Genomic DNA, 27,669 nt, shown 5'->3' on the forward strand with positions numbered 1-27,669 from the left:
CGGGAATAAATTCTTACTGTGAAATATTTGTACCGGTCAGGGAACCCCCACCTCGACTCTAACCATTGCCTGTTTTCTCCCTCTCTTTCTTTCTTTCTTTCTTTCTTTCTTTCTTTCTTTCTTTCTTTCTTTCTTTCTTTCTTTCTTTCTTTCTTTCTTTCTTTCTTTCTTTCTTTCTTTCTTTCTTTCTTTCTTTCTTTCTTTCTTCTTTTCTTGAAAGAAAGTTAAGATGAAATAAAATATAAAATACAAAGTCCACACGTAGCTAGTGGATGAGGTTTTAACACAGACATGGGGCATTTCTGTCCCCACAGAGAGTTCTAGAAGACAGCGTGGCTATACATCCATCTTTCTTTCTTTCTTTTCCTTCCTTCCTTCCTTCCTTCCTTCCTTCCTTCCTTCCTTCCTTTCTTTCTTTTGATTCTATTTATTGAGATGCCTGTGTGGCTCAGTGGTTGAGCATCTGCCTTCAGCTCAAGTGGTAATCCTGGGAGCCTGCTTCTCCCTCTGTCTCTCTCTCTCTGTGTCTCTCATGAATAAATAAAATCTTTTTAAAAAAAGAATTTATTTATTTGAGAGAGAAAGAGAACATGAGCACAGGATTGGGGGGACGGGCAGAGGGAGAAGGACAAGCAGACACCCTGCCGAGCAGGGAGCCCGACGTGGGGCTCCATCCCAGGATCCCCAAGATCAACACCTGAGCTTAAGGCAGACACTTAACTGTTTTCTTTCTATCTGGGGATTCCTTCTATCCATCAACTCAATTTACCTTCACATGTGACACAGAATCTGTTCCCAATTGATCTCAGATGCATCTTTTAAAAGGCCCGGCAAAAAGTTTGTAGGAAAATGTGGTAAAACATTAATAGCCATGGCCTGTGGGTATTGGGTTGATGGTCCATTTGTTTCTTATTTTCCAAAATGTTTTTTTTTCCAAAATGTTTTAGACTGCTATTTTCAATAATAAAGAAAATTTGAAGGAATCTTTTCCATCAGGTAAAGCTATTCCTCTTGACACACCTGGAGCCCCTTCCAGACACACTGGTCTGTCCTCAATCCCAGTCCTACCCATCTTCCCAGGCCAAGTCTCGGATTGAGACTAAAGTGCACACCCCATTAAACTCTGAGCTGGCTTCCCAGAATCTCAGAATCCCAGAATCTTTTTTTTTTTAAGATTTTATTTTATTTACTTGAGAGAGGAAGAGAGAGAGAGAGAGCACATGGGCAGAGGGGAGGGGCAGAGGGAGAGGGAGAAGCAGACTCCCCACTGAGCAGGGAGCCCGACCCGGGGTTCGATCCCAGGACTCTGAGGTCATGACCTGAGCCACCCAGGTACCCCAGGAATGGCTGGATTGATAATTGTCCCCCAGACCCCACACTGAAGGCACCTTTGACTCAACACTCTGAGCACGTATTCATTGGGTTGACCACTGAGTTCCATCCATTAGGTCCAGTATGTCCCTGATGCTCACTGTTTCCTCTCCACCTCACTACCAGTGTCTTGATCCAGGTCTTCATTCTTGCTCCCTTGAACTACCGTGACAGGCTCTATGGGTCTGCTGCCTCCAGTCCAGCTCATTTCCCCTCCAAGTATAATACCTTGATTTCTTTTTATCTTTTTAATATCTTGATTTTTGAGAGCAGTTTGAGATTCACAGCAGAACTGGGCAGAAGGTGTTGGCAGCTATTTCCCATGTACCTCCTGCCCTCACATGTGCAGAGCTTCCATGTTCCTCAACATCCCCCAGCAGAGTAGGATGCATGTTACTATCCATACACTTACCTTGACGCATTGCCATCACATGGAATTCATAGTTGACACCGCAGCTCGCTCTTGGTGTGGTCCAGTCTTTGGGTTTGGACAAACATATAAGGACCATACGGGACGTCTTCATGCTCTGGAGGTTCTCTGTGTGCAGCCTGTTCACCTGGATTGTCAGCCACAGTGGCTGCTTGAACTCCCTAGAGCACAGTGACAGCAGTGGCTGGCATTGCCTTGTCATCCCCTACAGATGGAAGACCCTGCTCCTTTGTACACATTCGAGACTCTGTGGTCTGGTCCAGGCCTCCCTTCCTCCCAGCCCCCACCTGTTGTTTGCAATCTCTGGCCTCCATCCCGAACCATTGACAGGATTCTTTTTCTTTTTTTTTAAGATTCCATTTATTTATTTATTTATTTATTTATTTATTTATTTATTTGAGAGAGAGAGCAAGGGAGGTCACAGAGGGAGAGAGAGAAGCAGACTCCCCACTGAGCTGTGAGCCCAACGTGGGACTCGATCCCAGGACCCCAGGATCATGACCTGAGGCAAAGGGAGATGCTTAACCAACTGAGCCACCCCGCTGCCCTCTTTTTTTTTTTTTTTTTTTTTTTTTAAGGTTTCATTTATTTATTCATCAGAGAGAGAGCGAGGCAGAGACACAGGCAGAGAAAGAAGCAGGCTCCATGCAGGGAGCCCAATGTGGGACTCCATCCCAGGGATCACACCCTGAGCTGAAGGCAGATGCTCAACCGCTTAGCCACCCAGGTGACCCAACATGATTCTCTTTCTGTCTTCACTCTGCACATGTTCCTCCATGCCTTTGCCCTCCTCACTGCTCCCATTTTCTGGAATACCTTTGATTCTTGTTTCTACCTTTCCCCCCATATTCCACCCACTTTTTTAAGGTCCAGTTATTAAAATGCTGCTTTCATTGAGGACTCCTGGACCAAACCCTCGTTGCTTGCTATCTGAACCACATGACAGCTTCCTAGGGTCGGTCCTTCCTATCTCCAGCCCTTCTTCAACCCACCTCTCAAACCACCGTTGAACTATCTGTATCTAACACAACTCTGTATACATCAGAACCACCTTCCCTGCCCCTCCATGCTGTGCTGCTCCATGTTTAACAACCAGCTCTGGATAGACGGGCGCCTGTTTCAGCAAACAGCATCTGTCAGTTTCCATGGTATAAATATTCCCATCACAGCCAGTTCCAAGCTACCAGTAAGACGGTATTGAACGTGCAGTTAGGAAGAGATATGCACAACTGGTTCTTTTTTTTTTTAACTTTATTGATTTATTCATGCGAGACACACACAGAGAGGCAGAGACATAGAGTATGTTTTGAGCAGAATTGCACCCTTTGTACCTCCCCCACCTCCTCCTTTTTGTTTTAAAGATTTTATTTGGGCAGCCCGGGTGGCTCAGCGGTTTGGCGCTGCCTTCAGCCCAGGGTATGATCCTGGAGAACCGGGATCGAATCCCACATCGGGCTCCCTGCATGGAGCCTGCTTCTCCCTCTGCCTCTCTCTCTCTCTGTGTGTGTCTCTCATGAGTAAATAAATAAAATATTTTTAAAAAAGATATACAAGCTACCTCCACCACACCATTGGCTCCCATTCAAAATTTCGCTGGTGTTCCTTAAAGTTCTCTTCATACTACCATTGCAACTCTTCTGCATATCTAAAATTATTTCCTTTTTTTTAATTTTTTAAATTTATTTATGATAGTCACAGAGAGAGAAAGAGAGAGAGGCAGAGACATAGGCAGAGGGAGAAGCAGGCTCCATGCACCGGGAGCCCGATGTGGGATTCGATCCCGGGTCTCCAGGATCGCGCCCTGGGCCAAAGGCAGGCGCCAAACCGCTGTGCCACCCAGGGATCCCCTATTTCCTTTTTTTAAGATTTATTTATTTATGATAGACATAAAGAGAGAGAGAGATTGGCAGAGACACAGGAGGAGGAAGAAGCAGGCCCCACGCCGGGAGCCCAACACGGGACTCCATCCCAGGACTCCAGGATCGCACCTTGGGCCAAAGGCAGGTGCCAAACCACTGAGCCACCCAGGGATCCCTCTAAAATTATTTCAAAATAGAAGGTTTAGAAAGTCTACCAGAGTAGATATAAACTCATCTGGCAAACTTTTTTTAGCAGAACATGGGTGCCCTCCAAACGAGTACCCTCTGAGAAAGAAAGGAGAAAATACTTAATGAGATGGGTTGACAGGGCAGCATCCAAAGTCACTGAAAATCTACAGAAGGGTCGCTGGAGAGTTCTTCCAAATGTCTGAATTTTAATCTTGGTGAACGGGTGTAACCACAAAAGGTGGGAAAGAAATGTGGATAGTCATCAACATGGGATCTGACTGATTGTATTCGAAGCAGTTCTCAAGAAAGAAATTTCCACGTGAACTAAAGGGGGATGCTCAGTAAAATGTAAATGAATAAATAAAAGCCAGAGAGGTTCTCCAATAATTTTCAGGGGAGTCCTGATCCAGGATTACGACTCTTCCACAATTCTTTTTTTTCTTTCTTTCTTTCTTTCTTTCTTTCTTTCTTTCTTTCTTTCTTTCTTTTTTTTAAGATTTATTTATTTGAGAGAGAGAGAGAGAGAGAGAGAGTTGGCGGAACAGAGGGAGAGGAAGAGGATATCAAGCAGACTTCCCACGGAGCTCAGAGCCCAATGCAAGGCTGGATCTCATGACCCTGAGATCATGAGCCTGAGCCAAAATCAAGAGTCGGATGCTTTACCTACTGAGCCACCCAGGTGCCTCTATAGGATTCTTTTTGAAAGAGAGATAGACTGGCCTCTTTCACACTGAAGACGAATGCAGTGTGTTCTTCGAGCTGGATGGTACTAGTCATGAAGTACATGCAGTTAATTCCCTTGCCTGATTTCAAGATTCCCTGACTAGATTTTCTTTTTTCTTTTTTTTTAATTTTTTAAAATTTATTTATGATAGTCACACAGAGAGAGAGAGAGAGAGGCAAAGACATAGGCAGAGGGAGAAAGCAGGCTCCATGCACCGGGAGCCCGACGTGGGATTTGATCCTGGGTCTCCAGGATTGCGCCCTGGGCCAAAAGCAGGCGCCAAACCGCTGCGCTACCCAGGGATCTCGATTTTCTTTTTTCCACTTATATTTTCTTTTCTTTTTTTTTTTTTTATTTATTTTTTTAAGATTTTATGATTTTATTTATTTATTCATGAGAGACACAGAGAGAGTTATATTTTCTTATAGAAAAGGAAGGAGAGATGGACCGGCCAAAATAGACATTCTGTTGCCCTTTGCCATTTCAGTTCATTTATAGATAAATTGATATCACCATTTTTTTGGGGGGAGGGTTGATCTATTGTGAGTCTGGTTAGCTTGAGCCAGGTGTACCTTTATGCAACAATACATTGATATTTACAGCATACCAAATATTTGCCAGGCACAATTCTAGGGGCTGGGAACACAGTAATGAACAAAACAGACAGGTTCCCAACCTCACAGAGATTATATTGTAATGGAGCAGGCCAGACATTAGTAAAGCCATTACCCAAATAAATGGGTATCAACAGTATGTGATAGATGCTATGATGTTTGCTATGAGAACATATAATGTGAGAAGCTGACTCAGCCTGGCAGGTCAGGAAAAGTTTCCCTCAAGAAGTAACTTGAGTAGGGACGCCTGGGTGGCTTAGTGGTTGAGCATCTGCCTTCAGTTCAGGGAGTGACCCTGGGGTCCTGGGATCGAGTCCCATATTGGGTTGCCCGCAGGGAGCCTGCTTCTCCCTCTGCCTGTGTCTCTGCCTCTCTATGTCTCTCATGAATAAATAAATTAAAAAAAAAAAAAACTTCACTGGCAACCAAAAAAGTTAGGGCTTCCAGAGCTGAGGACTCTGCCCTGGATTGTCCCCACTGGATTGTCACCAAAATACACGCCATGCTCCACTGGTTCTCCCAGATACTAACTACCTCAACGCTCTGTAATATCGTACAGTATTTTGCTTTCTTTCTCTGAGTGTGTATAACTCAGACTTCTAGCAAGATTATTTGTGCCTTTTTTAGTTTGAATGGAAGTTCTTAGGGGTTATCCTCACTCAGTGTCCTTGTCATATCATGGAGCTTGTGCCTTACATCAGCTGGGACACTTTGCCAATGTCTCAGGGTAATGAACCGACTAAGACTGTCGCATATGCACGAGAGGTACCACCATACAAAGATGACAGTGTTAAAAAAAAAAAAAAAAAAAACAGATGACAGTATTTTTTAAGGACCAGCTTTATTGAGATATAATTCACATAATGTACAATTCAATTATTGAAAGTGTACAATTCAGTGCTTTTGATATCTGAAGAATTCGACTGTTGCTCAGTTAGAACATTTTCATCACCCCAAAAGTCATCATCTGCCCCTTTACTGGTACTCATCAGCAGCCACTCTCCATCTCTCTCTAACCTCTCAATACTAGGAACTACTAATCTGTTTCCTATGGATTCCCCTATTCTGTAAATTGGCCATTAAATGTAAATGGAATTATATACTATGTGGTCTTTTGTGACTTTCATGTAGCAGAATATTTTTTGTTGCTGAATAATATTTCGTTGTATGGATAGACCAAATTTTATTTATCCTTTCATCAGTTGGTGGACATTTGTGTAGTTTCCACTTTGGGGCTATTATGAATAATGCTGTTTTGAACATTCCTCTATGAGGTTGGTTGTTTTGTTTTGAAAATTGAGGTGAAATTCACATAACATAAAACCACTTTTACATGAACAATTTCAGTGCCATTTAATGCATTCACAATGTTGGGCAACCACCATATTTAATTCCTAAACATTTCATCACTTTAAAATAAAACCCTGTGCCCATTAACCGCAGTACCCATTCCCCTCACCCACTCTAGTACCTGGCAACCACCCATCTACTTTCTGCTTCTGTGGATTTACCTAATCTGGATTTTTATTTTTTTTATTTTTATTTTTTTTTTTAGATTTTATTTGACAGAGAGAGCGCACACAAGCAGGGGGAGTAGCAGTAGAGAGGGAGAAGCAGGCTCCCCGCTGAGTAGGAAACCGGGTTAAGGGGCTGGATCCCAGGACCCTGAGATCATGACCAGAGCTGAGGGCAGATGTCTAACCAGCTGAGCTACACAGGAGTCCCCCTAATCTGGATATTTCATATCATTCGAATCATAGGATATGTGACCTTTATGTCTGGCTTCTTTCCCGTAGAGGTTTTTAAAGTTCATCCAGTCACAGCATGTACCAGTACTTCACTCCTTTTTTGTGATCTGATGATATTCCATTACATATATATGCACCGCACTTTATCTGTTCATGTTGATGGATATTTGGGTTGTTTCCACCTTGTGGCTACTGTAAGTAGCGCTGCTGTAAATACTCCCCTGCAAGGATTTGAGTACCTGTTTTTCACGATGGGGGGGTAGGAGTGGCATATACACCTAGGGGTGCAACTGTTGAGTTATAGGGACAATGCATCTGCAAGAAGAGCAGGTTTGGGACTTTATGAACAATGCGCCCAGACAGTTGGGGGTTTTCCGTTTTTTTAAGGAAAAAGTAGAAGCTCCAGACAGAGGGGTGGAGGGACCTTGGAATGACAGAACATGCCACACAACTTTTATTACTCCAGGCTCGTGCCTGCAGTTCACGCCCAGCTCGTCCCGGGATTCTTCAGATCCGGGCTGTCTGGTCTCCACTGCGGTGCTCCGCCCCGGGCTTACGGGCACCAGCCGGGCAGCAAACCTGGGAGCCGGAGGGAGGCCACCACCAAGTGTCCGGGAAGCAGCAGCCTCCCCCTCGACGAGGAGGGCCGAGGACATTCGTGGCGGTCCCCGGCCGAGACTCCGAGAGCGCGCCCCTCGTCTCCAGAGTGCCTTAAAAAGGACGCTCACGGATGCCTGTTTTGGGGGGCCGGGCGCGGACCGGAGGGGGAAGGAGGAGAAGGAGGGAGCGCGAGCGTCCCCGGAGCCGCGGGCAGGGAGCGGGCCGACCCAGGGCTCCCACAAGATGGTGGCCGCCACGCGGCCGCTCTAGCTCGCCGCCGAACTCTATGGCCGGCCGGGCGGCCCGCGCAGCGCGCTGAAGCTAAGAGGGGCGGTCACCCGACCATACTGGCGCGCTAGAAGTGCGAACGGAAAGAGCCCCGTCGCGCATGTGTGGAGACGCAGCGGGGGGATGGGCTTGGGGACCAGGGGCCCACCCCACAGTGCAAGTTTTCTCAAACGTGTGAGTCGTTCAAGTCCAGTTAAAGCCGAGGTGGGGCGTTCCTCAGACGCATGCGTCCTAGCCGGGACCAGCCATACAGTGGCGTGGTCTTTTCAACGCCCGGCGTACAGGCGACGTCTGAGGTGGAAGGGGCGGGCAGGATCCCCAGCACGCATGCGCTTTGAGGCCGAGGCGTTTCCTCCAGAGGGTGTGGAGCGCAGGGCTCTTCATTGCGCAGGCGCGAGTACTGTCCGGTAGGGCTAGTGGTCTATCACGGGAAGAGAAAAAGAGGTTGAAGGGCTTAAAAAACCGGGTGCGCCTGCGCACTGCCTACCGGTGGGAAGAACTCCGGGTTTGTGAGGGGCGGGGTCACGTATACGCGTCATTGGATGGGTAGGTGGGAGGGAGGGTGGAGCTCGGGGAGGATCTGTGCGCTTGCGCAGTGCGGGGGTGGAGGGCGGAGGGGATAGATAGCACGCTTGCGCGGCTGTCATAGGGCTGCTTGGTTGGTCAGTGGGGAGTCGGCGCCTGCGTACTAAGACCCGTGTGCAGCAGCGGCGGCGGCGGTAGAGGCGGCGGCGGCGGCGGCGGCAGCGGGCTCGGAGGCAGCGGTTGGGCTCGCGGCGAGCGGACGGGGTTGAGTCAGTGCGTTCGCGCGAGGTGAGAGCGGGCAGGGCGCGCGTGCGCGGAACCCCGGCGTGGGCCTGGGAGTGGAGATGGAACTGCGCGAGGGTCGGGGAGGGGGCAGAGGGGAGCGGCGGCCGCCGCCGCCGCCGCGGCGGGTTCGGTCCCCGAGCCGCGCGAGGTGCGGAGAGGTGCGGAGAGGCGCGGGTGCGCGCCCCGGTTGGCGCGCGGGGTGACGGTTGGGGCCGGCCGGGTGACGTTGGAGCGACGCAGGGCGGGGGACGGCGCGCCGCAAGGCCGCCACGCGGGAGAGGCCGCCGGGCGGCCACGCCGGGGCGAGGGCCGGGGGCCAGATTGGCCCGCCGGGGCAAAGGAACCTGGGCCGTTGAAAACCGGGTGCCGCGCGGCCACGTGAGGTGGGGGAGGGGGCTATTCGGTGAGAGGGCATGTTGGGGGGGGTGGCGGCCGGCCGCGGGGGGGGGGAGGGGAGGCGGCGTGGCTCGGACCAGGCGCGGCCTTTGAGGAGGGGGTGGCGGCGGCACCGGAAGTGTCCCCTACCGGAGGCTGCCCTCGGGGTCGGAGGCCGCATGGCTGAACGTGGACGGGGGCCGCATGGCAGCGCGGGGACCCCTCCCCCCCAGATCCCGGCCACCGGAAGCCCCGGGAGGCCACATGGTGGGCGGGAGCGGGCAACCCCCGTCGCGGGGAGAGGTGGTCCTCGCGGGCGCCCAAAGGGGCTTGGAATTTCGGGGAGGGGAAGAAGCCTGGTCACCGCGGAGAGCCCGCTGCGGGCATATGTGAGGGCTCCCCCGCCCCATGGGCCCCCGGAGCTCTCTTCCCGACTCTGATGTGAAGTGAGGCGGCCCGTCAGGTATAAGTTGCTCTCTCCCGTGCCCGGTGCTGGAGAAATGGGGGACCGAGGGCAATTGGACGGCAGCCCAACTCTGCGGGTCGTACCGACAGCGCCTCCAGGCCCGGGCACCGCAGCTCCCCGCCGTGCGGGGTCGGGAGCCCTCGCTCCGCCAGCCCAGCAGATCTCGGGCTCTCCGCGAGCACCGGCCTTTTGCTTTCATTTTATTGTCATTCACCACTCCCCGCTCCTCCACTTCACACTGAGGGTACAGGCCCGGCCTGAAAAGCCGACAGGACCGGTGCATCCTGGGAAAAGTGGGAGGGCCCTCGAGGAGAGGCTGGGCTCCTGGGTTCCCTTTGGGAAACGAGATGGAGGTGCTTGGCCGGGGGAGAAGTTAGAAAACAACTTGACTTTCTCTCCCTTAGCCGCGTCTGCAAATACGTGCTGGAGAGGCGGGAATCCCCCAAAGAGGCCTTGTGGTTTCCTGTCCCAGTGACTGGCTCATGTGTGGATGGGGTGGGGGGTGTAACAGAGACGGGTGGGGCCCCGTCCTTTGGTCTCCACCCTCCTCTCCCCCCTCCACGGTAGCTCCGCCCTTTTGCTGGCTCATGGCTGCTCACCTAATTATAGCCCTGCTTGTGTGTGGGGAAGAGGGGTGGTTGGTTTCAGTGGCAAGGAGCACCTGAGTCTCCCAGGAATCAGGTCTCTGCCCATCTTTGAGGTTGCAGGTCCTACTCCCCGGAGCCTTCCTTCCTCAAGCACCCCCCTTTAGCTTTCATGTGTGCTGGGGGTTCAGCTTCTGTCCCCCACCAGCTCCCGCCACACACCAGATCCTGAGTGTTTGTGGTCCTGATCAGTACCTAACCTGGGTGCTTGGTTTTAGGTCGGTGATGGAAGAAAGGGCTGGGGGGGAGGGAGTGTTTCAGAGAGGAGTGGGGTATATTGAGAACTCTGTTGACCTCCATCCATCCTGACTCACTGGTGTTCTCTTTCTGACTACAGTTGGAATCGAAGTCTCTTAAAATGGCAGATGATTTGGACTTCGAGACAGGAGATGCAGGGGCCTCAGCCACCTTCCCAATGCAGTGCTCAGCATTACGTAAGAACGGCTTCGTGGTGCTTAAAGGCCGGCCATGTAAGATCGTGGAGATGTCTACCTCCAAGACTGGCAAGCACGGCCATGCCAAGGTTAGAACTTGACCTCTCCCGTCTTGCCTTCCCTGTACCGCCTGGGCCCCTGGGTCTCCTGGCAGCGAGGTGTCCCCAGCCCCCTCCCTTCCTTTAGGCTTGGTCACCCCACCCCACCCGGTGTGAGCCCTTAACTTCTCTGGTGCTCTGTTCAGCTGCTCCGTCCTTTCTCCTGGCTCTCACTTTCTCTCTCTTCTCCCTTGAGTCTTAGCTGCTGGGGTTTCTCCAGGCCGCATCCCGAAGGCAGCCTTCCCTGGAGGGCGCTAGCAGACCTCTGAGCTTCCGAATCACCTTGCTGCCCCACAGTCCGTGCCAGCTTTCCCCTTGGATCTGTGCGGCGTCAGGCTGCGTCTCTACCTGCCCCTCCCCTTGGCTCCCTGAGCCGCTCCCTCGCTTTCTTGGACTCTTAACATTCTTGCTAGTGCTTTCCAGGTCAGTTAAGGTTTTTCTCACTTCAAACTTGACCTGGTTCATCCTTGTTGAATATCTTACGGTTCTGTTCCCTAGTTGGTTTGTCTTGTTGGCTCATCTAGGTATTTGTCTGTGTTCTTTCCTATTGCATAGTCCTCCCTGAAGTCCTCCTCTTCTCAGCTCTTTTCCTCTCATTCCTTTTTGTTTGCCCAAGTTCTGCACCCTTCCTGTGGGTGTCCAGACACTCTGAAACCTCTTACTGGCCGCCTCCCGCTCCCCAGACTCACTGGTCAGTGTTCCCATGGCTCGGGGTAACTGGCCACTGCAAGCCTGCACCACTGTTGCCCTTGTCGGTCACCCTAGCCTCAGTGGGACTCTTCTGCCCTTGCTAGATGCCAGAGGCTTCCATGATTCTTCCTTGAGTCGATTGGTTCAGCTCCACCTCCTCTGGTTCTGCCCAAACCACCTAGTTTGACTTCCCTCACTGCTTATGGGCACCTTGAAGCTTTTGTCTTTCATCCTAGAGTTTGGTTGGGTGTCTCTTTCATGTGATGTATATGTATAGGTCCACCTGGTTGGTATTGACATCTTTACTGGCAAGAAATATGAAGATATCTGCCCGTCAACTCATAATATGGATGTCCCCAACATCAAGAGGAATGACTTCCAGGTACAGAGGCGGGTTAGCCTTTTAGTGGGGGTGGTGGTGGGGGAGGGGGCACAGGCTGACCAGAAGAGCTTGTGCTGAAAGAAGTAGAGAGATGGCGAGGAGTTTGGTGTGGTCAGTTGGCCGCTCTTTTGTCCCCTACACCCCTGGGCCCACCCTCAGCTCCCTTCTCTCTGCCCCCAGCTGATCGGCATCCAGGATGGGTATCTATCACTGCTCCAGGACAGCGGGGAGGTGCGAGAGGACCTTCGTCTGCCTGAGGGAGATCTCGGCAAGGAGATCGAGCAGAAGTATGACTGTGGAGAAGAGATCTTGGTACATACCCTCTTGCCCCCAGTGCACAGCCCTACTCCATGTCCCTGCCTCTGGCTCACTTCTGACTCTGCCCTTTGTGCCCTCAGATCACGGTGCTGTCCGCCATGACAGAGGAGGCAGCTGTTGCAATCAAGGCCATGGCAAAATAACTGGCTCCCAGGTGACTGACTGACACGCCCCCATCCCCATCAGAACCCTGTTTTAGCCCCTGACAGTTCCTGGCTGGCTTCTGGCTGCGGCCTGGGCCTCACCCTGTCCTGATGGCATCTTCTGGTCTCACTGATCTCTCTCCTCCCCAGGGTGGCGGTGGTGGCAGCAGCGATCCTCAGCCTGCAGAGGCCCCCTCCCCCAGCCTGGCCCAGCTCTGGCCCAGCTCTGGCCCGGCGCTTGGCTGGACTCCTCCTACACAATTTATTTGACGTTTTATTTTGGTTTCCCCCACACCCCCTCAATCTGTCGGGGAGCCCCTGCCCTTCATCCTGCTCTCTCGGCCAGGAGTGAGTGGTCCATGGCCTTGGTGAAGCTGCCCTCCTCTTCTCCCCTCGCACTACAGCCCTGGTCGGGGAGAAGGGGTGGGTGCTGCTTGTGGTTTAGTGGTTTTTTTTTTTTTTTGGTTTTTTTTTTTTTTTTTTTTTTTTTTTTTTTAATTCAGTCTGGAATCAGAAAGCTGTGGATTCTGGCGATTGGTCCTTGTGCCCTCCCCCTCATCCCTGCTCTGGTCCTTGTCCCCATGGCCCTGTACCCCAGCACCACCCCACAGACTGGGGACCAGCCCCCTCCCCTGCCTAAGTCTCTCCTTTATCTGGGGAGGGAAGAGGAGGAGAGGGGAGGGGACCTGCCCCCTCCTCAGGCATCTGGGAGGGCCCTGCCCCCATGGGCTTTACCCTTTCCTGTGGGCTCTCTCCCCGACACATTTGTTAAAATCAAACCTGAATAAAACTACAAGTTTAATATGAAGGCCCCAACTCAGTTGCTTCTTTGAATTAAATGGGTATTTGCTGACTAGAAAGTCAACTTAGAAATTACACATAAACAACTATGCCAAAGAGTTCCCTCTTACCCACCCACCCAGCTTCACCTGTTAGTTGCCTGTCACTCCTCACCCTCCACACAGCCCTGGCCCAGCCCGGGAGGGAGGTGATGCACACAGCAGCAGAGGGGCAGAGGCAGGTAAATTTTATTAGACTGGGACACCAAGTTCCCTCACCCACGTCAGGGGCTGTGGCTGAGGCTGAAGATAAAATCTGATGATCACTTGTGGTAGAATCGTGGATTCTGGCTGTGCTGGATGAAGGGGAGACGAGGGCCAGGCTGGCTGGTGGCTGCGAAGCCCGACTGGTGGCAGAAGTGGGGGGACTTCGTTGGTGTGTACCCTGCCCCTCAATCTACACCCGAACTCCCAGCCATCCCCACCCCAGGAGGAAATGGGAGAGGAGGGGTGGGCGCCGCCTCTCCTACACAATCTGGTTTTCCCCCTGGAAGGGTAGGGCCCCAGCCGGGTCCGACCCCTGGCCTTACCTTTCCTGCTGGCTGCATCTGCACCGGGAGCTGAGGAGAGGCGAGGAGCCCAGGGGCTGGATGCAGAGCCTGTGGGTGCATGGGGCGCAGGGAGGACTACGGAGAAGAGAGTCAGGGTCCGAGGCGGCCTGGGGCACCCCTGGGCCCAGCACTGCCCCTGCCCTGCCCAGGCTCTGTACTCACAGAGTCTGAGAAGCTGGTCTGCTGGTTAGCGTGCTCCATCTGCTTCTGTAAGGACAGGGCACCGCCAGGCTGGAGGAAGCCTACAAAGGGAAGGATGGGTGTGTGGAACGCGGAGGCGGGGAGGACGCTCAGCCCTGGGGCCCTGGCGGGGGCATCCTCACCTGTCTGGGTGGGCTGAAAGTGGCCGTGCACCGTGTAGGGCTGTGGCTGCGGCTGCGACAGGTACTGCACTGCTGGGAACGCCGAAGGTGCTGAGGGAGGCAGGAGGCACAGCCTGTCGAGCCTCCTTCGGGCCTGCCTGGGACCAGCGGCCTCTGGGTCTTGGAGGAAGCGCCCCCCTCCCTCCCCACGGCTCACCTCTGAGCTGCTGACTGGGGCTATAGGCCGGCTGCGTGGGTCCGTAGTGAGGCGGGGGCTGCGCGGTCCCATAGGCACTGCCGGGGCTGCCTTGGAACTGGCCATGCTCCGGGGTCCCGGGGAAGGCAGCTGCAGAGCCCACATAGTGTCGCGTCTGAGGAAGGAAGAGGAGCGCTGGCTGCTGCTGGAAACTCCTCCAAAGCAGAACCCCAAGCGCCTTGTATGTGCCCAATTTTCCACCATTTGGTCAAGTGCTGGACAACATTGGTGACTTGAATACTTGTTTAATGCGGGTGCCCGTGTCTGCATGGAAATGGCGGGCTACACACCCAATGCTACTCCTTACTGTAAGCACTTGGGGTCCGAACATCTGTTTGGCCCTGTCAGCCGCCATGAGGGTGCCTGGGCGGTTGTGTCCTCCAGGGCTCCCTAGACAGGGAGACGGGCTTCATGAGGCTGCAGTGGGGTGGCTGCAACCCCCGGGAGGGTGCATTCTAACAAGCGGGTTCTTCATTCCTCACCCTGCATGCTGAGGAGGTGAGTCCCAGTGTGGACGGTCAGGCTCTGCTGGTACGCAGCTGAAGTCAAAGTGGTCAGGTCACTGCAGTGAAAGGCAGGCAGGTCAAAACCAAGAATGAAGACAAGTGCCCCCTCTTTTGCCATCAGACACCCATCTGGTGTTACCCATCCCAGTTACTGTCTCAATTTTATTTTTAGCTCTCCAATCCCACCTCTGCTCCTTTCGCCTCCGTTTCTCTTCTTCATGTAAAACTTTCTTGAGCTGCAGGAAGAGCTGGTGCTTCTCTTCCTGAAGGGCCAACAGCTTCTCCTGCAACTTCAGGATCTGAGAAGGCAGGGGAGAGGAGCTGACGGCAGGAGAGCCAAAGGAGGAAAAAGCTGGGACAGAGCAGGGGGCTGCTTACTTGTTCCTTGGTCTCCTCTAGTGACATTCTCTCCTCCATCTCCTTTTTCTTCCTCCTCTCTTGCTCTTCCTTCATCTTCTGTTCCATCATCTTGTCTACCTCTTCTTCCTCTGGAGAAAGAACCAGGTGCAATGGGAAGAACGCAGGGTGGTTAAAACACTAGGACGTTAGAGATGGAGAAGCGGGGAAACCTGCCGGTGCCAGTGCTCCCTCTGCTCCTCTCCTCCCAGGGGACTGGGAGGGAGGGTATGTCAGGTGCTCTCCAAGGTCCTTCCCGGCCCGAGTCTTCTGGAGCCCGGACCCGGCCTGCAGCTCCCTCCACCAGTGGCGGGCCGTCCCACCCTCCTCCCGCGCGGCCGCGGCGCGGCGCTGTGCCCATGGTGCGGGGCTTGGGGGTCCTCCCCCTCGGCCGGGCTCACCCTGCCGCTTGCGCTCCCGCTCCATCATGATGTGCCGGTGCAACGCCCGGGCCATGGCGTTGGAAAGCTTGGGGCGCTCCAGGAGCGCGGGCATGGTGCCACGGGGGACGCTCGGGCCGTGGGCGCCCGGCTCTGTCACGGACTGCCAGACCTTGGGCAGGGCCTGCCGAGAAGCGGGCGCTTAGGAGGGTCGCGCCCGCGGGCCGAGGCGGAAGCCCGCCTGCCGCCGCCGCCCCGGTCACGTGCCCGGCGCCCACCCTCCGCCGCCCGGCCGGTCCCGGGTGCTCCGGGTGCCCCTGTGCTCCGCGTGCGCCGGCGGGCTGGGGTCTCCGGCCTCGGCGCCGCCCGCCCCTCCCTACCCGCCTTCGCTGCGCTTTCTCCGCGGCTCCTGTGCGCCTCGGCCGCGCGTCACATCCGGCTGCCGGGCCGAGTCCTTCCGGAGCCGGGGCGGCCGGCGGCCTCGCGGGACGGGCGCAGGGAAGGGCGGAAGCGGCTGCGACGGGTGCCGCGGGGGGCCAAACTCCGTCGGCGCGCCGGGCGCCCCCAGCTGGGCAGCCCTGGGGCTCGTCGGGGGGCGGTGCGAGAGGGGGATGAATGAGAAAGAGGCCGAGGCGCGCGCTCTGGGACAGCGTTTATTGGCTCCTTGGAAACCCGCGTCCGTAACAACTGTACAGAGGCCCACCTTCCCCGCGCCCGCCCCCACTCCGCCCGGCGGCCCGGGGAGGCTCCTCGGGATTCACAGTAACAGGAACGAAAACGGAAATAAATTAAGTGATCCGGGGGAGGGAGTCCAGGGAGTCGTGTTCCCCGAGTCAGTGCATGAGGGGAGACTGCCGGCCCCGAGTGGGAGGCGTGGGCCCTGCACGCGGAGATGCGTTCCTGCTCCAGAGATGCGTCGGGCTCTGGGGGCTCCGGGGGCTCGGGGAGCACCCGCCGCGGCAGGGGATGCTAAGCCAGGGCCGGGGGGGCCCCACTGTGCTTGTCGTCCAGAGGCCAGCCCTCACTCCACCCGCACCAGCAGGGCATAGAGGAGTGTGGCCCCCTTCTCCTTGGTTATCCACTCGAGTTCTGCGGGGCTGAAGTGAGGGTCGGGAGGTTCTCGGAGGGTGGCCGAAGGGGGTCCGGGGGTGTAGGAGCCCGGGCGCACGCACACCTGGAACGCCACCTGGGCCTGGTGCGTTCGCTGGGACTTGGGATCCCGGAATCTGCAGGGCAAGAAGAAGGCCAGCCGTGAGGCCTCCAGGCTCCTCCCTCGGCTGCCTGCGGGGGGGGGGGGGAGGGGGGGGGTCACTCCCACCTCCCAGAGAGAGGTGGCTTGGCTCTGGCCGCACCCCTGCTTGCTGGGGTCTCTCCAGGGCGCTCCCTGGCTTCCCTCTGCAGGCCTCTGCCCAAACCTAACCTTCGTCGCCATGTCTACCCTGACTACTGTGTGCCTGTACCTGTGCAAAGCACACCTGGGACCCACTGCGTCCCACTCTACTTTTATTTCCACAGTACTAGTCACCTTCAACAGTAAATGTGCTAGAGTGAGACAAGACCCAAGTGTCACAGCGGGGACACCAATGGGAAGCCATGGAGACCCCAGTCCCAGCCCCCATGTACTCACTGCACTTTGGACGCTAGGGTCTCGGCCCCAGCATACTGGAGGGAGGGGGACAGCAAGACGGAAGGGGGCTGCTCCTCCCGGGGTGGGGCGCAGTTCTCGCCAGGCTCCTCAAACCCCACCCCAGGCTTGCCTTTCAAGGGCCGGCAGCTCAGGATGGAGGCGGTGCCTGCGGGGAGAGCCAGTCAGGATGGAGGCGGTGCCTGCAGGGAGAGCCTCCTGGCCCAGGCCTGGCTTGCCCCTTCTCTGCCCCTGCCCCCGGACCTGCTCCCAGCTCTCCTCGGTCTAGCACCCTCCGGATGGCTGCCACGTTGCTCCCGTGATATGCCATGTGCCACTTCTTAGTCATCGTTCCAGCTTCCAGGCGGGGATTCACCCTAGGGTGTAGACCGGGCAGACTGGACAAAGATCCTCCCCTCGACCAGTAAAGGTTCTGTGGCTTCTTCCACGCACCCTCTTGGGAGCCTCCTTCGTCAAGGAAGAAAGAGCACGAAAGCAGACGCATGACCCTGCCCTGCGTGTACCTGAGATTGAACCTGCACCAGCCGAAGGGCAGCGCGTATTCCCGGGGGGGCTCCCCACGGCGCCTGTGGGCCTCGTCACCTCGAAGCTTCCGGCAAGACTCACAGTAGCACAGGCTCCGCTTGGGTGGAGGCATGAAATAGTCCTCTGTGAAAAAGTGAGGAGCAGTGTGGGCGCTACAGCTCCCGCCCTGGGCCTCCAGCACACAGACCCCTTCCTGCTGGTTCCCGGGGCTCTGAGCACAGCCCAGCAATGGTCCAAGGGGTGAGGCAGGCTCTGGATGACCGGGCACTCACCCAGACACTCACCAGGAAGCAACAGCAGTTCTTGGAAGCGGGAGCAGAGGGCGTGGTACTCGCAGCTCTTGAGAGGGCTGGCAGCTGGCAGGGGGCCCCAGCACACACTTTCCTTGATACCTGACAGGACAGAGGGGGGCACGGGTCACGGGAGTTGGGGCGACGGGGTGGGACAGGGCTGGGGAGAGGCCCGGCCCTGTGGGCTGGCTCACCATCCACCATGTCCGCTTTCTCCATGTCCCCTTGGGTTCCAGCACTCTTCCCACTGGCTGCCCCTGGTTCAGGACTCACGATTGTCACCTGCCGGAGAGAGTGTGATGAGTGTGACTGAGCCCCCAGGGCCTGCTAACTGGCTCCCAGATCACAGACTGCCCCACCCCAGGCCCTTGTTGCCGCTCACCTGCTCACACTGCCCATAGAGGTCCACAAGCGCATGGCAGGGCTGGGGGACATCTGATACCGCCACCCCCTGGTCCATCCCATTGACGTGGAGATGCAGGCCCCCAGAGCTGTCTAGCCGCAGCCCCAGGATGGTGCCTTCAGGACACGTGTCCAGATTTGGCCCAAACTTCTCACAAATCTAGGAAGAGAGACCTACTGTCTTCCCAAAGATCAGACTCCCACCGGCAGCAGCCAAGGCTGCCCACTGCCCACTGTAGTCCATATAGCCCTTCACCTACTTGGGACTGCCAATGCCAGGGCTTTGACACCATGCTCGCCCTCTGCCCAGGCTCCACCCCATCTCTCAAATACCTACAGTCTGCTTCCCTTTGTCCTCCCCTACAACATTCTCAATGGCAAGGATGCAGAAAGACACAGGACGCCCCAGAGTTCCGATGATGATGCTCCCGCTCTTGCTCCCCCAACCCCATAGTCTTTCCCTACAGTGCACCTTTATACCTGTGGCCTCACCACCACGGCTGGAGGCCCCACTTCAACCTGTGGGCCAGCCCTGCCCAACGCTGAGTCCTGGCCCTCTCCCCTCCCCCTGCTCCCTACCCACCTTGAGACCATTGTGGAAGATGCCCCGGCCCCGCAGCAGCCAGGCTGCCCGTTTGAGGGCGCAGGCAGAAGCAGGGAAGTTGAGCCTCTCAGGCGGGCAGGTGATGACTCCCAGGACCAGGGAAGATGTCCACTGCCGGTTCAGGAAGTCTATCCGCACCTGGAAGGGAAAGGCGGCCACTCCGGGATCATGGCCCTCTGGGAAGAGGCTCCCCACCCCAGCCAGGGATGGAGGCTGGCACCTCCCGGAGGGGAGCCCTGCAATGTCCCCCCTGCTGAGGCAGGGAGGGACTGCAAACAGCGGGTTCATTTATTTCCTTCCTGTAGCAGGAAGGCCTGCTCCACTGGAAAGCCCTCTCTGCACCCACACGTAGTACCAAGTGTCTTTCTTGGGACCCTGCCAGCCCATCCCCACTGCTTCCCTCACCAGCTACCAGGTGGGCCTTCCACACAGTCCACGCACAAACCCCACCACAGGGTATGAACGAATCACAGCCCATGAAGCTCATCCAAGGGGGCTGCCTCTACCTTGCCCTCAAATGGAAAGGTTTTCTCCAGGAGGGTTGGCCCTGGGTCACCCCACACAGGAAGAGCTGCAGCAGGTTAAGGAGCAAATGCCCACCTGGACTAGGAGCTGGGGCACCAGGGGCTGGTTGATGACAACGATGCCCTGGTTGTAGCTGGCTACGCGTGTGGCCGTACGGTTCCCGTTGGACAAAAGGATATTCTTCCCATGGTTCTCCAGGAACTCCAGTGACGTCGACATCATGGCCACTTGACTCTGACCCTGGCATGGAGCAGAGATGGGCTGCTGGGGTTGTCCATGCGAGGCCCAGCTGCCTCGCCCCACCCTCCGCCTGGCGTTGACACAGAGCTTGCGTCTACGCCTCTGCGACCTGGGGCAGGATCAGAGAACCCCGGAACACCCCGGTGTCCGACGGCCCACTGAGTGGCCATCCACATGCCCTGTGTGCCCCACACAGCCTCTCACTCTCAAGCTGTGCTCCTCCCCATCGTCATCTTCCTCGGCCTCGCTGCCCGTGTCCGAGCTGGGAGATGGAGGCTGGGTGCCCTCGGGCTCCTCCAGCCTTGTGGAGCTGACCACAGACACACTCCGTACCGGCCCGTAGAGATCCAGCACGGCCCACACATTCTGGGGGCAGGAGGTAGATGCAGGAGTTAGACACCCGCAGGGGGCCTCCAGCCTGCACCCCCAAACCCAAGAAACGTCTCAGACCCACCTTGGCAATGCCGGTAGCTGCGGGCCCCATGTCCTCTCCATCCACCAGGATGTGCATCGTGTCATCTGCGCCCCGACGAATGCCCACGCGGCTCCCCACCTAGGATCGAGGTGACACAAGCACAGATGCTCAGCCCCCCACCCCCTCACCCATGTGCCCACCTCCACCCCGTCCCTGGAGCCAACAGTGTCACCCCCAGCCTCTCCAGGCTCCGGCCGTAGTTCATCCTCTGGAGCTGCCCGTCACGCCTCACTTCACAGCTGGACACCATCCAGGTGGTCTTTGTCCGGAGCTCCGGGAGGGAGGGAGGCAGCCCTGGGCCCCCACCTGCGCCAGGCCCCATCTCCCCGGGCGCTAGTGTGGTCAGCCCCAGCCGGAGGGAGCCCGCCCACTTCTCATCCAGTTCCTCTACTTTCACCTGAGGGGGTAAAAGAGAGGGAGAGAGAGCACAGCAGCCGGCACTAGCAGGAGCAGGAGGACAGGAAGCAGCCTGGCCCTGCCACAAGGGCCCCCCCGCGCACCTCAAATACTTCCTCCGTCTTGAGTTCCTTGGTGCTGAAGACCAGGCCATGCGCATAGCCCACCGCACGTACCGCCCTTGTGCCATCCTCCTCCAGGGCCACATTCTTGCCGCAAGTACTGTGGAATCGGTGAGCCACGCCAGCCGCTGCGGAGAAAGGAAGGGGCAGGACTGGGGTCAAGGCTTTCAGGTGAACTGTGAAGCTGCCATTCAGGCCCCGACTGCCATTGCCGTGCGACCTCCGACCCTGGTCACCACAGCCAGCCCCAATCCCCAAGCACATGAGCAGCTTCCAGCACCCTGGCCCAACTCCAGCCTCTTCCTGATGGCTTCCTACCCCAGCTTATTCCCTCCCCTGGGTCTGTAGCTGAGGGGGCTGCCCTGTCCTTGAGCAGCTCCCCGTCCGCTGTCGCCGCATCCCTCCAGCCCCCGGCTTGCAAGCATAGCCCACCCGCCCTCCCCACGCGCTGAACCTGGGGAGTGCAAAGGGAAGGATTTCTCGGTGGCAGTGTTGCTGGTTGCCAAGCTGTTGTCCATGGGGCCGGTGGCATTGGTGATGGACACTTGGACACACTGGCCGTAAAGATCCACTACTGCGTACACCTCTGGATGGAGAAGGAGGGGATCAGAAGCCCGAGAGCCCGGGCTGAGCTGGCATGAGGGTGGCGGGCCAAAAGGCACAGAGCAGTCACCTTTACCCGGAGGCAAGCCTGAGCAGGCGGCGCCTTGGTCCTGGCCGTTGATGAAGTAGTGCAGGTCACCCTTGGCTGTTCGCATCATGCCGATGCGTGCACCCGTGCCCAGGGCGTCCAGGTCACACCCGTAGTTGTTGCGCATCGTGTTCCCGTCTTGCATGATGGCCGTGCCACTGGAGAGAGGACAGAAGGACCGCTGAGCCTCCCGCCTCTTCCCCACACAGGCCTCTGAGCAGTCTCTGATCGTCAGAACCTTCCAGTGCCTTGCATCAGGATCTTCATCTGGGGTCTGAGACCCAATCCTGTCTCCCATACCTCTGGGGACCACCCACAGAGAAAAGCGGGAGCTGCCATAAGAGGAGAAAAGGAAGCTGGGCCACCGTGGGGTGCGTGGTGACATGGGAGCACTTCCCAGAATGGAAAGAAAAGAGCGACCCGATCCCTTGGACCTGTCGTTGTCCAGGGCCACCGAAGGCCCCAAAGCTGGCTTCCCTCATCCTCACTAGCTCCACCTGACCCTGCCAGGCTGGCTGTCCCCACAGGCAGCCTAACCTCAGCATCCATGTGTCGTAGTCAATGTCTGTCATGGTGTTGGGGAATTCGAGGTCTTCCGGCCGAATGGCAGTCACTCCTAGGAGGTAGCAGCAGGGGGTCAGAACCAAGGCTCCAGCAACGGGCAGCCAGCACCATCCCCAGCACACAGAGTCTGTCACACACGTGCATGCACGCATGCAGAAATGCACAGGTGCCCCTTACCAGCCTCAATGGAGCCTGACCAGCGGTCCACCATCTTCTGAATAACGATTTCAAACAGCTCTCCGTCCCGCAGGGCCCTGCCAGAGACAGCGGCAATCAGGCCCCAGTTGGGTGGCCAAGGCTGGGCGGCGGGAGGCTGGGGCCGTGACAGCGCCAACACTGACCGGTTGGAGATGACGATGGCGTCATTGAACTCGCTGCGGCAGTTGTGCCGGAGTGCGGTGCGGCCCCCGTTGGTGATGACTGCATTACTGCCGTGCAGCTGATGGAAGCGCAGGTCAGAGCCCCCGGCCCCTGATGATGGGGAGCTGGGAGACACCTGGTTGTTCCCTTCAGAGAGGGGCTCAGGGGCCGGGGGCACCTCTGTGAGAGTGGTCATCACCCGTTAGGCTTCCAGTGGTCTCCGAGGCCCCCCAGCCACCCCCCAGCTCCTACCAGGCCTGGGCGGTAGCCACCCCAGGCCACCCCAGCACCCCCCAGCTCCTACCCATCCCAGCCCTCACCCACGTCATCCACAATGGTAGCTTGGGCTGCCTGGCCATAGAGGTCCACAACAGCGTAGACGCCAGGGGGCACATTCCAGGCCGCAGGGCCCTGGGTCATCCCGTTGACGAAGAAGTGCAGGGTCCCGTCCTCCCGCCGCACCACGCCCACAGTGTCCCCTGCCTTGGAAGAAGGGGGGCTGGAGTGAGGAGTCAGGCAGAGTTCCCGCCTGGGCTAGTCCTATAGCAGCCCCGATGGGCCTGCCCCCCATCACCAGGCCTGGGCGGCACACCTGCTCCCCCACCTTGAGGCGGTCCAGATTGTGCCCATACTCGTCCAAAATGGTCGTTCCGTTGTGCATCACCCCATTCCCGGTCATCATCCAGGTCCCTAGGAGAACGAGGAAACACAGAGCACATAAGTGAGCCCCGGGCCCCCTGCCCTTCACAGCCCCCACGGCACTCCTCGCCCCCGTGGCAGGCCGCCGCAGCAAAACAAGAACAAGCCAGCTCCGTGGGGGCTGTGGGGGCAGCTTCCCCCTTAGGACCTGATCCTGGCCCCGCCCTCCTTGGGAGCTCACCAGAGCGCAAGTTGGTCATGGTGGAGGGCAACTGGAGGTAGGCAGGGTTGTGGGTGGTGACACCAATCTCAATGGAGCCAGCCCACTTGTCCACCATCTTGTCGATGCGCACCTGAAACACCTCTCCGTCCCGCAGGGCTCTGCTACTCAGCACCACGCCATGGTTGAAGTCATCTGTGGCACTGAGGGCACAGCGAATGCGTAACTGAGCACACCAAAGCTTAGCCCGCCAGTGCCCACCTCACACCTGTGGTGCTGAGCCACGTGGCTGAACTTCACTCTCCAGGAGGCACCCCCCCATACTATCAAGAACTCCCCACGTCAGAAGCCACACACCCCCCCCCACGCCTGCCTCCTGCTTCTCCACCCCTCCTCCGATCCTGTTAGAGTCCCTGCAGCAGGCTTCTCCCCACACCATGGGCCATACTGGGGCCTCAGGGCAGTGCGTCCCTCGTGGGTGATAGCTGCCTTCTGCCCGCAGTTAGGGTGGAAGAGCAGGCGCTCGGGCTCTGCCTGGGTGGCAGGAGTGGCGCGACGCAGGGCGCCCTCGGGGGACAGTGCCCGCAGGATGGCATTGTTTCGACGCAGCCGGTCGCTGTGGTTGTTATTGTGGACGATGGTCACCTTCACAGCCATCCCGTACAAGTCCACCACGCCGTACACCACTGGGGGTGTCAGTGGGGTAGCCACGCCTGCCGGGGAGAAGGCAGAGAGGGAAGGAATATGGGGAGACCAGCATCAGGGAGACACAGGACGGTGAGGTACAGACCCCTGCCCAACACCGAAAGCCCTAGCCCAATGGCCTGCCTCAGGTATCTCCTTACCCTGATCAATGCCATTGATAAAGAAGTGCAGGGCTGAGTTGGACTTCCTTGTGAGACCAATGTGGTCGCCCTCCTAGTCAGAGCAGAAAAACAAAGATCTGGAATCCGCCTCCAATCAGGCTCTGGCCCAGGCCGCAGGGGAACAGCCCCAAAGGCACCTGAGTCTTGAGCCCCTGAACCCTCCCTCACAGCAAGTCTGGCACAGGGTGAAGCCACCTCATACACAGCACCTTAGCCACCTCTCCAAGCAATTCATGAGCTCATCTCAGGCGTGGAGAAGAAAAGAAAAAAAGAAACCCATACCAAACATAGTGAGCAAGCTTCTTGACTGTAGTCATGACCCCACACGACCCCTCAGAAAAAAAGAAAACCTCTGGCTCTGAAATCTGAGTGCCTAACTACCAGGCAACCGTGCCTTCTCAGAAGGAACCTCTCGGAGAAAGATCAGAAGCCTTGTTCCAGGTCACAGCGGAGACTGGGGTGCCCGGGCAGGGGTGCTGGGTAACAAGGCTGCCCCAGAGCGCGGCCCAGACTGCACGCCCACCCCTTACCTGCAGCTCATCCAGGCTGAATTCACAGTACTCCCGGCGGGTGCCCTTGCCATTGGTCAGGATCCCACAGCCGCTCATCATGATGGTGCCTGTGGGAAGGCAGACGCCCGGCATCAGGCCAGGCCTTCCTTCACCATGGGAAGGTGTCCCCGCCCCGCCAGGGCTGGTACCTGACTGTAAATTGGTCATGGTGGCAGGGTACTCCAGGTTGTTGGGGTTGTGGGTGGTGACACCAATCTCAATGGAGCCCGACCACTTGTCTACGAGCTTGTCAATGCGGATCTTGGGGGGAGCGACAGCAGGAGGGAGAGGAGGGCATGTCAATGTGGAGAGAGGACCCTCGGCCCCACCCTTCCAATGTCAGGGATCGAGCCCCATTTTTGGTTCCCAGAGGGTGAGGTACCAGCCAGGGCCCAGGACCTCACACACCTCAAACATCTCATTGTCCCGGAGAGGGCGGTTGGTCATGACAACCCCGTTGTTGAATTCGTCCAGGGGCCGGCGGCGCTCAGCTGTCTTATTGTTGTTGCTGAGTTTGATGAGAGTCCCACACTTCTCGTGAAAGAGCAGGGCGTCGTTGGAGGTGAGGATGGGCGAGGTGGCAGCCCCGCCAGACCCCAGTCCTTCCCCTGCCGGTGGGGAGCTCAGGTTCACATTTAGGAGCCCCCCGTTGTAGGCAGAAAGGATGGCGTTGCCCACCACCTCAGAGAGCTCCATGCTGGCAAAGTCTAGGCGGCAGGACAGGGGAGGGAAGCCGGAATGAGGCTCTACACGTTCAGGCCCTCCACTCTCCCCCTAATCCTCTCCTGAGGGCCCCCTCCCCTCACCTTCCGCCTCACTTCCCATTCCCCTTCCCAAAGCCTCCAGGGTGCCCTCACCATTATGCGACTCAAGGCTGTTAGGAAACGTCTCCGGCCGGGGCTGCGCTGGGGACACCATGAAGGCTGGGGACCAGGCGGGGTGGGAGGGGAATGAGGGTCCAGCCCCTGCTGCGGGGCCCACAACCAGGACACCCCTCCTGTAGCCCCTGCTTCCCCTTCAGCAGACTGGGGTCTGAGTGGCCCTACCCGAACCCAGACTCCATGGTCACTAGTCACCCATGCCTTCTGCCACTCCCCCTGCCCCGCCTCTTCCCCTCGGCCCTGGCTGGGTTCTCACCTTCATCCCCAGAGGTCGCCTGTTCAGTCAAGGTGGAATCTTCAGGGGGTGCAGAGGGCTCGAGGGGAGGTGTGGGGATGGGAGCAGGGGGGCTGAAACCTGGCTCGGGGGGCAGCACGGTGATCTGGGTGCACTTGCCGTAAAGGTCCACCACGGCCCAGACCCGGGCGGGGAGGCCCGTGGCGGCAACACCACAGTCCCGCCCATTCACCCAGAGCCGCAGCTCCCCAGCAACTGTGCGCTCCACGCCCACACGGTCCCCTTCACCAAGCTGGTCCAGGTCCTGACCATACTCCTCCAGCACAGAGCGTCCATCCCTCAACACCGAGCAGCCTGACACTACCCATGAGCCCCCCTTCAGCCCTGTGGCGCTGCTTGGGAAGTCCAGAACACTGGGGTCTAGGGCCGTCACCCCAATCTCAATGGAGCCACTCCAGGAGTTGACCTGTGATAAGGGTGGTGGACAGAGGCTCAGGATGGGCTACCGTGGGTCCCCAACCACTAGGAAACCACATTTCACAAACCACGTGTCCCCCTCTCTCCACACCCCTAACAGCTAACTGGCTTTTCTCTATTGAGACCCAAGACACGACTCTAGAGAGGTGGTCCTGTGAGCAATCATCTGGACTGTCTCAGGGACTGCTGGGCCCGCTGTACCCCAGCAACTCTGCCCCCACTCTGGGATCTGTCCCCAACACCACCATGCCCTGGCTGCAGCCCCCCTGGCTTCCAGCATCCAAGTTCCCGGCTCTCCATGCCCATCCTCCTAGCTCCTGTCTACCACCCTCCTCCCCCCTCCCAATTCCCCCCACCCCCGACCTCATTTTCTCCAGGGCTCCTGCTCCACTCAGATTCCCTCTCTTCCCAAGTTCCATCTGTGTGCACCTGGCCTCTTCTCCGAGGGGCACACAAGCAGGCACACCTCCCCTCGGCCCCCCTGAGGGTCTCTCCTCACCCACCTCTTCGCCCCAGCTGATCCTCCAACGGCCGGTCCTTCCCCGGCTTCTCTCCTGCGCTCCTACCACATCCCCGACATCCCTCCATCTTTTCACCTCCCCAGAAACCATCCCGGGAGATCTGGACCCTAACCACCCCTGGGGTGGCAGCGTCCCGTGTCCGTTCCCTGCTCCGGGGTCTCGAGCAATCTAAAGCTCTCGCCGTCCCTCTCCCCTTCCCCGCCCGCCGCCTGGTGCCGCGACGGTGTGTCGGTTCGCTCTCGGCAGCCGGCGGCGGAGGCCAGCCCGGCCGTCCCGCCCCGCGTCTCCCGCTCGCCCCCTCCCGCCTCCCTCCCGCGGGCCCCGCTCCGCACCTTGCGGTCGATGCGGACGGTGAAGACGCGTCCATCGCGCAAGGGCTCCCGGCTCAACACCAGCCCGTGGTTAAACTCCTGGCCCGGCTGCTGCCGCCGCGCGGTACGCCCGCAGGCCGACAGGCTCACCAGGCGCCCGGTGCGGGGGTGCAACTCCCCGCCGGACCCCGGCCCTGCGCCGCTCCCGCCGGGGCCCCCACCCCCGCCAGGCCCCGGCCCGGGGCCACCCCCGGAGCCCCCGCTCCCACCCGACCCCGCCGCCATCGCCGCTGACACCGGGGCCGCGCGACAGCCGCGCTTGGCGGCACCGTGGCAACCGCGACGCACAGACACCCAGAGGGAACGGGATTCCGCGCTGGGGCCGGGTATGCTTTACGGCACTGCCGGGCGAGGAAGCATCCCGGGCTAGGGAACTAGTAACCCACCACGGTGGGAACGGAGGACGACGGGGTCGGGCAGGCTTGCTTTACGGCACGGCGGGGTGACGGCGAGGCTCTCAAAGGCGTGTGGGCTAGGACAGGGAGCTTTTGCGACAGAAGAGGAAACGACAGCCGCAGGCCCCTTTACGACGCAGGGGGTCCGCCCCACCTTCAGCTTGGCAACAGCGGCGCCGACGACCCCGCCCTCGCCGAGGTACGCGGCCCCTCTAGGAAGCCGCTTTACGGCGGGCGGAGGGGGTGTGTTCCCCTCGCGCC

At 57.7% G+C, this 27,669-nt stretch overlaps 3 protein-coding genes across 16 annotated transcripts; 1 reads left to right on the forward strand and 2 right to left on the reverse strand.

Moving 5' to 3' along the window:
• Positions 1-8,208: 8,208 nt before the first annotated feature.
• On the forward strand, positions 8,209-12,991 carry EIF5A (eukaryotic translation initiation factor 5A). 4 transcript variants are annotated; one of them, XM_025428612.3, is made up of 6 exons: positions 8,209-8,230; positions 10,456-10,641; positions 11,618-11,722; positions 11,903-12,034; positions 12,121-12,194; positions 12,334-12,991. In XM_025428612.3, exons 2-5 carry the CDS (start codon positions 10,477-10,479, stop codon positions 12,181-12,183), a joined length of 465 nt encoding a protein of 154 aa, XP_025284397.1. In that variant the 5' UTR covers positions 8,209-8,230; positions 10,456-10,476; the 3' UTR covers positions 12,184-12,194; positions 12,334-12,991. The 4 variants fall into 4 exon arrangements, with proteins under 4 accessions (XP_025284397.1, XP_025284394.1, XP_025284395.1 ...); XM_025428609.3 differs by lacking the exon at positions 8,209-8,230 and adding an exon at positions 8,494-8,636; XM_025428610.3 differs by lacking the exon at positions 8,209-8,230 and adding an exon at positions 8,875-9,016.
• A 202-nt stretch (positions 12,992-13,193) lies between these two features.
• On the reverse strand, positions 13,194-15,928 carry GPS2 (G protein pathway suppressor 2). 2 transcript variants are annotated; one of them, XM_025428598.3, is made up of 11 exons: positions 15,794-15,928; positions 15,435-15,597; positions 15,016-15,125; positions 14,824-14,936; positions 14,614-14,693; positions 14,439-14,521; positions 14,093-14,246; positions 13,897-13,965; positions 13,736-13,815; positions 13,553-13,648; positions 13,194-13,369 (listed from the first exon to the last, which is right to left on the reverse strand). In XM_025428598.3, the coding sequence occupies exons 2-11, from the start codon at positions 15,526-15,528 to the stop codon at positions 13,286-13,288; spliced, it is 963 nt and encodes a 320-aa protein (XP_025284383.1). In that variant the 5' UTR covers positions 15,529-15,597; positions 15,794-15,928; the 3' UTR covers positions 13,194-13,285. The 2 variants fall into 2 exon arrangements, with proteins under 2 accessions (XP_025284383.1, XP_025284382.1); XM_025428597.3 differs by having other exon boundaries at positions 13,897-13,986.
• Positions 15,929-16,052: 124 nt separating this feature from the next.
• NEURL4 (neuralized E3 ubiquitin protein ligase 4) lies at positions 16,053-27,586 on the reverse strand. 10 transcript variants are annotated; one of them, XM_049110135.1, is made up of 29 exons: positions 26,975-27,586; positions 25,666-26,110; positions 25,386-25,451; positions 24,937-25,235; positions 24,678-24,789; positions 24,508-24,596; positions 23,957-24,029; positions 23,548-23,824; positions 23,133-23,314; positions 22,845-22,942; positions 22,573-22,735; positions 22,234-22,432; positions 22,070-22,146; positions 21,866-21,944; positions 21,317-21,486; positions 21,092-21,223; positions 20,620-20,765; positions 20,292-20,516; positions 20,099-20,197; positions 19,849-20,010; positions 19,480-19,644; positions 18,859-19,017; positions 18,256-18,435; positions 18,068-18,155; positions 17,868-17,975; positions 17,641-17,706; positions 17,302-17,505; positions 17,041-17,206; positions 16,053-16,639 (listed from the first exon to the last, which is right to left on the reverse strand). In XM_049110135.1, exons 1-29 carry the CDS (start codon positions 27,236-27,238, stop codon positions 16,435-16,437), a joined length of 4,698 nt encoding a protein of 1,565 aa, XP_048966092.1. In that variant the 5' UTR covers positions 27,239-27,586; the 3' UTR covers positions 16,053-16,434. The 10 variants fall into 10 exon arrangements, with proteins under 10 accessions (XP_048966092.1, XP_048966091.1, XP_048966094.1 ...); XM_049110134.1 differs by having other exon boundaries at positions 21,311-21,486; XM_049110137.1 differs by having other exon boundaries at positions 21,311-21,486; positions 22,857-22,942; positions 26,975-27,585.
• Between the last annotated feature and the right edge of the window lie 83 nt (positions 27,587-27,669).

This window comes from Canis lupus, chromosome 5, assembly GCF_003254725.2.
Source record: "Canis lupus dingo isolate Sandy chromosome 5, ASM325472v2, whole genome shotgun sequence".
Lineage (NCBI taxonomy): Eukaryota > Metazoa > Chordata > Mammalia > Carnivora > Canidae > Canis > Canis lupus.

Excerpts from the sequence above, each read along its gene's own strand:
- EIF5A (XM_025428612.3), top strand. The coding sequence starts at position 10,477 with ATGGCAGATGATTTGGACTTCGAGACAGGAGATGCAGGGGCCTCAGCC. Across the intron at positions 11,723-11,902 it reads TCAAGAGGAATGACTTCCAG|CTGATCGGCATCCAGGATGG; the intron begins GTACAGAGGCGG and ends CTCTGCCCCCAG. Across the intron at positions 12,035-12,120 it reads ACTGTGGAGAAGAGATCTTG|ATCACGGTGCTGTCCGCCAT; the intron begins GTACATACCCTC and ends TTGTGCCCTCAG.
- NEURL4 (XM_049110134.1), bottom strand. The coding sequence starts at position 27,238 with ATGGCGGCGGGGTCGGGTGGGAGCGGGGGCTCCGGGGGTGGCCCCGGG. Across the intron at positions 24,790-24,936 it reads GGGACAATGAGATGTTTGAG|ATCCGCATTGACAAGCTCGT; the intron begins GTGTGTGAGGTC and ends GCTCCCCCCAAG. Across the intron at positions 20,517-20,619 it reads AGACGGAGGAAGTATTTGAG|GTGAAAGTAGAGGAACTGGA; the intron begins GTGCGCGGGGGG and ends TTACCCCCTCAG.
- GPS2 (XM_025428597.3), bottom strand. The coding sequence starts at position 15,528 with ATGCCCGCGCTCCTGGAGCGCCCCAAGCTTTCCAACGCCATGGCCCGG. Across the intron at positions 14,694-14,823 it reads CGGAGGCGAAAGGAGCAGAG|TGACCTGACCACTTTGACTT; the intron begins GTGGGATTGGAG and ends CTTTCACTGCAG. Across the intron at positions 13,816-13,896 it reads CTTTCAGCCCACCCAGACAG|GCTTCCTCCAGCCTGGCGGT; the intron begins GTGAGGATGCCC and ends TTCCCTTTGTAG.